The 10,402-nt window shown below is 40.6% G+C and overlaps 1 protein-coding gene across 2 annotated transcripts in view; it reads right to left on the reverse strand.

The window, feature by feature from the left end:
* Positions 1 to 10,402, reverse strand: part of LOC115456246 (transcription factor BCFI) — a 40,053-nt gene extending 29,651 nt beyond the window's left edge. Inside the window, exon 1 of one of the 2 annotated variants that reach the window (XM_030185234.2) lies at positions 10,195 to 10,402. In XM_030185234.2, the coding sequence (XP_030041094.1) occupies positions 10,195 to 10,237 (43 nt within the window). In that variant the 5' untranslated portion in view covers positions 10,238 to 10,402. Of the gene's footprint in view, positions 1 to 9,032; positions 9,405 to 10,194 lie in introns of those variants that run through there. The other variant, XM_030185233.2, reaches the window with a different exon arrangement.

A 10,402-nucleotide genomic window follows, 5' to 3' on the forward strand; every position in this document is an offset into this window, starting at 1 on the left:
ATACGTCGTCAGAGAAAGTAATCAAATCAGCAGATTGCTGGATGATTCATTTTAATGAAAGGAAAAACGATGAAGATGATTTCTTATGTTTACGCGAATGTTAGACATTGAAACAAAACTATTATTGGAATTTTATTGCGGTTTTTGCATTGTAATTTTCGCCCGTCGTTTCGAAGACTTTGCAGCCATTATGGAGTCCTCCTCGGGACCATGAAGGCGGCAAAATCTTCGAAAAGTCGGTGGAAAATAATATTGTAAATAACGGGGATAAAATCCAATTCATAATTTTATTTAAACGGTGGACATGCCTTTAATACCTATCCACTGTTGTAAAACATTGTTACGTGCACAAAACATGATACGAATAATGTGTATGCCATAGCTATAGAAGCAACTGGGTCTTATTCTCTATGCCATACGTTATTTTAACACTGCGTAACAACGTAACGCACCGCGTTGCGTTTAAGACAATAGAAATTGGCATAAATCATTGACGTATATTCTATAGACATGAACGTCCATATAAACTATTTGTTCAAAATCTGAACTAAAATGGTAACCAAAACGTCACTGTTATAACCTATTTATTTACTTGACCAACAAATAATTTTACTTATTTGACTTATTTTTTTTATTCATATCCAGGTTTACACTTAGACTCGATTTCTTAAATCATAAGCGCCACTTCGTACACAGCCACAAGCTGGCAATATTGACCATACTAAAGTTTGAATGGATTGCAGTTCAATTCAGTTAAACACAGTGAATGTTCGGAACGCCAAATCTAGTACGTAGTACATATACAATCGATGGCATAAATAGAATATCATTTCACAAAGATAACGTAACACGGCCGCGTTACGAGTTTACACTGTCATAGGGAATGAGGCACCTAATGTCCGACGTCTTGTCAACTAGGGCGCGACGTTCCTTCTCACTGAGCAGTAGATATGCGGGTGAAATATGCTTTTATTCTTTGTCCTCACTAATATCTCGAGCACTAAAGATTTCACAATATGCAAATCAGAGCCAATTAAAATTACTCGTAGTGTAGACACTTATTAATACACTGTTATTTTGACATTGCGTTAATAAAGGAAACCACATACTCGTCTTGACTTTTACTAACATTGTGCCAAAATTCGTCCATGAATTCTTCTATTCTTTTGCCAAATATTCCAGTTTTGATTTTCAATTTTTTTATAATTTCGTAGTTTTATGTAATTATGGCGTGCGTGAATGTATTTCTGATTGAAAGTGTCATGTTGTCATTACAACGAATAATCTAAAGTAGCAGTAGTCGCATTAGGTCGTGAAAATTTAAATTTCTTTTATTCATTTTTATTTCGTTCGACACTTACACATTTTTACAAATAGGTTTTGAGTTTTGTTATAAAATATTTTTTTCAAGAAGATAAGGGGTTCCATGCAGGCGTATGTCAAAATATTCTGTATAGTGTAATAAAAATGTACCTAAATATCAAAGGTTTTACCACTCCACTTTCGGTGAGATATGCGACAATTTATAATATTTACATTCATAAACTAAAGATAACACGTAAGAAAGAAGTAATGAATACATATATACTTAACTAGATATTATATACATGCAGAGATCGGTTATATCGGCAATGATGATTCTGAAACACAGTCTAATGTGGTCTTGACATGTATATATTTACCTAATAAGTAAGTACGTACATACAGAATATGTTTACGCGTGGCGCGGATCTCACTTATTACAATTACTATTTGCTTATGTGTTTTTATATGAATAATAAGATGAACAAGCAGCTCGCTTGATGTTAAACGACTCGCCTGCTTATGAACAATGGCTAAAGCATCCGCCTTTGATTAACAAAACACTGAATGAGACTGAAAGCTCTGCGTGAACTCGTCACTTTAAGACACTAGAAGTCAAATTAATAAAGTATTTTTACTACACTTCAAACCGAAACAACAATGAGAGATACCACTGTTAACACCCTATATTTTTAGTAGAGCGTATAGGCCGCGGCCTAGGGGGCGGCATAATTTGAAACAGCAGCAGCATAGTTGCAACCAGGGAACTTTTTTCGCTCTCGCAAAAGAGGCACTAGGTATCTTATAGTGTTGAGAATAAAGCACACATCAGTCAGCATCGGACGATGTTGCTCATTGATGCGTATATATCTGTCCCGCGAAAAAACAGTCGTAGAGCTGCCATACAGTTAGTTTTAGCTCAAGCCAATGGAGATATGATCGACTTGGGCAGTCGCTTAGTCTTACGATATAATAAGGTAACAGAATCCCTGGTGCGTTTTATCAAATACGTAACCGAGATTGTCTTGTGGTAATTCTTAAATACTCATACCCTCAAAGTAGAGAGATTTCTAGACTGAATTTTCTTTAAATAATACGATATCAAATTCGTATTAGATCAAATTTTGTGACATTGCCGGTTTGCTCATTATCAGTGATATGGCGATCAGTAGCGTATAAGCTGTCGACGCGCTGCGTCGCGAAGCCTGTGACTGCTGGACCTGCTCTAGCAGTCACACTTCAGTGATCACGCGTCGGCGGCGTGCCCGGCCGGAGCCGAGCCGTGCCGCGCTTGACACTCATCCCTCTCACTTGTTTTGATCACGAGCTTGTTGTTGAGTTGCCCTTGTGAAATAGTTTTATCTTTGTTTAAACATCGTACAGTTATTGGGCAGTTGCGGGGGTGGTGGAGCGCGGGCGGGCTGCGGGCGGCGGGGGCGACACTTAAACAAATAACGATATTAATACTTTTAAGCGCGGAGGCCGGAGGTCGCCGGTTCAGCCGTTATCAGTGGCCCCCGCCCCGCGCCGCGCCGCGCACACCCCGCGCCCGCGCGGCGTCGGCGCGCGTCCCCTCGCCACGTTTAACCGTCGCGCTGCTAAACACACAACAAACATTACTCTCTGTGTCGACTGCTTTCAACACAGAGCTATATAGACACGTGAAAACGATATCACGTAGTGATCATCACCGTCGCCTTAGAGTTGAGGCAGTGCAGGCCTTGCTTCAGCGACGAAATACCCGACTCGTTCGGCTAATGACAAACTCCATTAAACCGGTCCGCAGTCATCACCGGCCAATCATTATTCACTAATAGTAAAAGTATTGTTTTCTAATGCGAGTTACGGTAGAGTTCACACAGACGCACACGTACGCACGCGCGCTGTACGCACACATGCGCCGGCGCACTAATGTGTTCTCGTCGCGGAACAATACTATTGTATGAACAGAGGCAGTTCAGCGAAATAACGAGAGCAAGCATAAATGTGCTGTGCGGCCAAATATACATAACATTATAACGATAAATTGATTCTTTTGATCATCTTAGTTTGAATAACAGGCCAACATTTTTATAAGTACATTTGACCAAATTTTATGTCGATTTAGCTAAACTTTAATCTTTTGTCAATATATTTGGTTACTAGAAAGGATAAAGACTCAAAATCTTCGCAATCATAACCTAATCCTAGCTCGAAAAACAGCGACACAGAACTTACACGTGTCAAAACTCAAGTCAGTATATTACGTCAATGGTTGGTACCTATATGCGTCCGAGTTACTTAGTACTTACTTATTTCAATACTCGAAACATCAAACTATATTTATTGCATATTAAACCCTCAAAGATGCATGTTATAAGTTTTAAGTGTTTATCTGTAATCGTAACTCCCAAACGAATGAACTGATTTCAAAGCAGTTTTTTTTTGTTTTATCAGTTGTGTCTAGTATTTTTTTATCAATGTTGTATTTTTTTCAATCCCTTCTATTTACGAATGACAGAAGCAATACATATTACACAAAAAATGAGGAACTTTGAATAAAAACAGTGACAATAATCGCTATCTGACAAGTAATGTGTCGTACAATAGATTTAAAAATATCTCTTAACACTGTATAAATAAATGCTATATTTGTTTGTGTAAAGGGAGATTACGATTCTACTAACTGCTTATTTTATATATTAAATTCCAACAAAAGTCTTTTTACCACAACACTGATCGGGTTCATAGATTTTTTTATTAATGTTACACAACACTAGCTATAGCATTTAAATGACCATAGATAATATCAGCTTAGATGAACAAAGTAAGCCTGCTTGATGTGAACACAACATGTGTTAATGCGAGTGAATAAAAATTTTAATCACTCTCTTAAGATACTGCCACCAGCAAAACGGCTTCTTAAACACAGCACGCATTTATCAACGGAGGGATATGCAGAGGCACAACAAGGGCACCCACTTTTAACCAAGTGTGTTCCGTCCCGTGATGTGATAGGGCGAGCCTATCGCCATATCAGGCTCAAATTCCAGACTCCGGTCTAATACTGAGTAGAAAAACCCATATATCATTTTGCCCGACCTGGGATTCGAATTCTAAGACCTCAAAGCGCCGCCGTACTGCGCATGCAGTATAATTATGCCACCAAGGTAGTTATTAGTAAGAAATTATTACGAACTCGGGTTTCCTCACGATTAACTTTATTATTACAGCGAGGGGTATTTTACAACGGTACTTTGAAAAGTAACCCTTTAAGCTTTTCTAACATATGGACATTTTACTGGAGCTTTCGTTTACTCCTTCCACATATTTAACTGGATAATGATATAAATATGTATAACTCTTCAGTTATGTTGATACGCTATCAGTTAATTAGTTCCAATGAACTGATAAATAAATCTTTGATTCAACACTGTATTAAAATGTAGAGACATTACTAGATATTTGATCTACGATAGCGTCACAAACAAAAATAGATATATAGAGAATAAATTCCTATTACTAGGTCTAATGTTTTATTAATAGAACAATAAAAAATAACAAATAGTATAAATATAATAATAATAATAATAATATCAGCCCTGTATTATATACTGTCCCACTGCTGAGCACGGACCTCCTCTACTACTGAGAGGGATTAGGCCTTAGTCCACCACGCTGGCCTAGTGCGGATTGGTAGAGTTCACACACCTCAAAATTCCTATAAAGAACTCAGGTTGCAGGTTTCCTCACGATGTTTTCCTTCACCGTTAAAACAAGCGATAATTCACAAAGAATACACATATAATTTTAGAAAACAGATAACACCTGTTACATTCCTATTTTTATTCTAAGAAGGAATATCGGGATATCTTTTACGGGGGATAAATTGAGGGTTCAAATCCGTAAATTTTCTTGATAGTGGTGCCGATATTGATATTGCAAACATATCTACTCGGTTAGCGATCACAACATAACTATGTCGCGTTGCAGGTCAGCCTGCATGTATCCGGATCAGGCCGGCATAATTGTGTCGACTAGTGATAGTCTACACTAGATCTTCTATCTTGACGCCACTCAGCCGTCACTGGTCACTTTATAAATTGTATCAGCCCTGAATTATATACTGCCCACAGCGTAGCAAGAGCTCTACTTTAGGACTTAGACCACCACGTTGGCTTAAAACGAGTTAACAGACTTCTCATACCTTTGAAATATTTAAGACAAATTCTCAGGTATGTTAGGGTTTTAGTGTTTTCCTTCAATTTACAAATAATTGAGAAGTTAGAGGTATGTGCCTTGGGTTTTGAAACTACGGACGTCTCGGCAGACCGTTCCATTACTAGTCACGCTTTACCGAAAGTCACTCCATCGATCGCAAATTTAAATTTACTTTTTATTCTGCCTTACGTTATCTGAACCTAATGCCATTCCTTTTCGTAAAATGCTTTACTTCACCCGATTTAGAATATTCTCCTCAATGAGACCCATTATAACAATTACATACACCCAATACAATAGAGATAATACATGGATAGATATTTGTTTATGTTTATTTGTTTCCTTCCCTGAATTTATTACATTATTGTGGTAGATAAAGTTGTATTGTGGGAATATTGACTTATGTTCAATTCAGGGCTGGTTTTTAAATCAAACTTTTCGTGGGAGAATCACAAAAAAAATATGTTTAATATAGGGCTGAGTTTTCAATCAAATTTTTAGTGAGATAATCGCAAAAAATAAGAAAATTATATGTTTATCAATGATGCTGTGCATTTGTATTACTTTCATATTCAGGCGGGTTATAATTAATTTGATAACATTTAATTGACTGTTAAAAAATCGACGCTTAAGTATTTAATCTATTTACATTCACTGTAGATATGTCCTGATAAAATTCGTAAATTATAAAATTAACATTTTATTTATGAATTAATTCACTTTATTACATATAAATGCATGGTCTATAGTAAGAACATAAAAAGGGTTAAAATTATGAACGCTCTATCACAAAGCCTTATAAGTAATGTATACGTTCTAATTAGTTTAATTGAATTTTTCACATAAGTTTAATAAGCTTTGTTTCTTGCAAAACTAGTTAAAACTCTATCATATCTTCTGTATCTTTTGCAAATTAATTCATACTAGAACATAAAACATCTACAACATTCTTATTAGATTTCTGCTGACATCTCATAAATTTTCTTATAAGACATTTACTCTTCAAAAATTTTCCCCAATTTTCATAATCATGAGTATTTGAACCATGTCAAACGACGCTGACTACGTACAATTCAAATGTTAGTCAGCATAGAATCCAAGGGAAAATTTGTAAAAATCAGACGTAAACATAATTTCGTTGCAAGATAAAATATTTTATTCCAACCTCGAACAGGCAAATTAAGCTGATACTTTGGCACTCGAAAGAGGGTACCAAATTGGTACATAACATAACATCACGAATTTATCCCCGAAGGGATATGCAGAGGCGCAACTAGGGCACCCACTTTTCGCCAAGTATGTTCCGTCCCATGATGTGATAGGGGGCGAGCCTATCGCCATATCGGGCACAAATTCCAGACTCCGAGCTGATACTGAGCAGAAAAAACCCAAATATCACTTTGCCCGACCCGGGATTCGAACCCAGGACCTCAGAGCGCTATTGTACCGGACATGCAATACAACTACGCCACCGAGGCAGTCCACCAAATTGGTGCAACGCCAAAATTTCTAAGTTAGGAAACTAGTGTATCAAACTTATGGAAGAATTTTATTAACACTCATTACCTACGATTTGAATTGATATCCGAAATTTTTGACTTAAAAATAACTCTCTCTCTCTTCGTCTCTATATTATACGATGGAAATTAGCTCTATTTTCGGAGGTTCACAAGTGTACTTATTCATGAATCCATTCTCAGTAAAAGGGCTCGTCCGGGTAACAGTTTTTCACTTATGACAAAGTTCTTTGACCCACGTAGATGCGGGTATTTGAGCCCCGATACTCTAACACTACGTACCACGTTCAACTAACTTGAAGAAACGAAACATCCAGTTTTCAGAATTTGTTAATTAAACCACTCTAACTACAACTTGTAAGACACTCCTAATTGCCATGGATTTAGGCTCATCAGATCATGGCGGGAGATACGAAGGCTTCACCAGTTGTTGGAAATTTGAAAATAAATAAAAAAATATTTACCTTAATAACAAAATCATTAAATAAAGAAATTACGCTGTTGACCTAAATAAAGACAATAATAAAATAACAAAAATACAATACTGTAAGCATTTACCTAGAAATTAATCGCTTAATGACATAAGGTGGCCACGCATAAAGGGATTAATATAACAATAATAAAGTTTACCTAACTAACAAATTAAGTAAGTGGCTATATCTTTAGTTATTAGTGTATAGTGTAGTAGTGGTTTTGTGTTATTGTGTGTTAGCTACCTACATACAAAAATGTATATATTAAATTATAGTTTAATTATTTTTGTTTATTAATTTAATTTGTAGGTCGATTCTCAACTAGATAGTCTGCCTCCACATAAACATATGTTAATGGGGAGACATGTGTCCAGTCCAAATTCGGTGGTCCATTCTAGAATGGTCTGGTAGGAAGCTGTAGACTTAATTGTAAGCAGCATGAGCTGTATCTATTGAGGGTAGCATTAGGTATTACTGCCTAAAAAAAAACAACTTAATGGGTTACAATTTTCTGGATGACGAATATTGTTAATTGTAAAAGCCTTATAATTCGATGTTCTTGGAGGTGTTTCTGTAATTTATGGCGTCGGTTAAACCTACGAGCAACTCATGTGAGGTTATGGAAATGCGCAAATACGTGCTGATGATAATATAAGATTATAGCTGAGAACTTATAACCCTGCCTACATTGAAATATAAGAACAAATTATACGTCATATTATATACCTTAAAATAAATTACCGTACGATTATCGGTATGCTAGAAAAATTACGCGTATATTGTGTAGTAGGCAGTCGTCATAGCGGCAGCAATACCGAGGAATTAGCGAAGAACATGCAGGCTCGGCGTGTGCACAGTGGGTGGAGAGCACGCGCGACGCCACGGACGTGTACATCGCCGCACGCGCCGGCACGTCCGCGCCCTGAGGCACGTACGGCACCGACATGCGCTGCTTGTGCAACACTGCGCTGCAGGCCTGCTACATGAGCGCGGTGGGCGTGCTGCACGGCCTGGTGCTGGTGCCACAGGGGATAAGGGACGCAGGTGGGGGAGAAGAGGGGGTACCAGCAGGAGGACGAGGACGCTGCCCGATCTCTGGGGTCGAGCGCTTATCGCACCGCGTCTCGCCGCCCGCTCGCCGCGCATACCCCGCACACACCCTGCGTGCTCTCTCCCAGTGCTGACTGGTGACGTATGCGCATTTAACGACAAAACGACGCGTACGTATATTGTAGTCTGTACAGATATCAGTTAACTACAGCCTTTGCTGTGAGCGTCTCCGTGCAACAGCTGTTTGTACATCATTATCCCAAACCGACGTCGTGTCCAACCAGGTTAAGCACCGATTTAACAGGTGTTCGCTTGTTAAATTTTCCAAGTAAATGCGATATGTATTTACAAATAAGTTGTGAGGTACAACAAGAACTCATATTAACCAACAGCATATAGGTAGTTTGTATCAACACTATATTCTGCGCGAGTATTAACATATTGCAATACACCTGTGGATATAATTTGTACATACGTGGAGAATACTAACATTCAGCGTACTGAGCTTGTTATCAGCGCTGGCGGAAGTTGCTGCGCCATGTGGACACATTGCACTCCGTTATGTTCATCACGACAGGATGTAGGACGTCTGCCAGCACACATTACTTCGCTAGGGCGGCCGCAGATACACACAGCATACCGGCGGCAGCCGCGGCGGACAGCATGAGACACGCGCAGTGTCGACACGCGGCGGCGGCCCACGCTCCTGGCAGGTGTGTGCCTAGCGGCGACAGAAAGCGGGTCAGCGGGCGCCGGCCGCGGTCAACACTCGCTAACAATAACAAGGAAGCACTCGAGCGGCGGGACGCGGCGCGCTCTCCGCGGCGCGCCAGCCGAGCGGGCCGCGCGGCGCCCTACTGCCGCTCGACGGCTTTCAGCGATTTCGCTTTATCTAATCGTAGGCTGATAAAGCGCCGAGACTCCCGCGTGTCTCCCACCGCCTCTGCCGCCGCCCTCGTCCAGCATCGGTAAGGAAAACCGCGCCGCTCGCAGGCCGGGAGACGCAGGACGCTCGTGGAAACTCGGCGTCGATGGCTCAAATCTACGCGCTGGGTGAAAATGGCGCGCCAACGTATACCGATAAGGGCTTCGACTTCCGAGTGGCATAAGGTCGTTAGTGTGTGGAGCGCAGCGCAGCGTGCCTCCGCGCCGCCCCCGCCGCCCTCCCGCCAACGCCATAAACCTACTCAGCGCGCCGTGAGCCAACAAACAAATGCGCTTTTGTACTGTTACGGTCGGTGACATTTTCAGACTGAACAAACATGCACGTATGAAAAGGGTACTGAAGCGGCATCATGATGGTCAGCTTGTCTCTCGTGATCAGAGCAGTAAGTTCACAGTTCACATACGGCCACAACTCTAACGAAAGGCGTCGATGCTCAGAACTGAAAGGCGGCGCGTTCTGCAACAGCAACTACCCGACGACTTGTTTATAAATTACCCGAACAGCTCCTCACGGAATATAGGACGCTGAATACTCTAGTACACTTGAATATATTATAAAAATAGCTAAAATAGTAAAGTAGCTTACACTAGCCATCTAGCATCGAGTGTCATTCAGCGGTTGAAGAGGTTTAAAAGACGTACATAAGTCGCGAAATACAGAGTATCGTACTGAGTGCAGTAGTCAGGCAGAGGTGTGAAGTACTCACCGTAAGGGTAGTCGTCCTTGTTGTCGTGCATGTGTGCGTCCATGTCGAGGGCGCGCGTCACGGCGGCGCGCGCATAGTCGCCGGCAGTTCGGCGCGCGTGAGTACTATGTGACCAGTGCGCGTGCGCGCGGCGACCGATAGCGCGTGAGTCCTCGGGCCTGCGCCGCCGCCGCGCCGCCGCGAGCCGCCGCCTCGTCCCGCCCGCGCA

The sequence above is a fragment of the Manduca sexta genome, chromosome 28 (genome assembly GCF_014839805.1).
Source record: "Manduca sexta isolate Smith_Timp_Sample1 chromosome 28, JHU_Msex_v1.0, whole genome shotgun sequence".
In the NCBI taxonomy this organism is placed as follows: Eukaryota; Metazoa; Arthropoda; class Insecta; order Lepidoptera; family Sphingidae; genus Manduca; species Manduca sexta.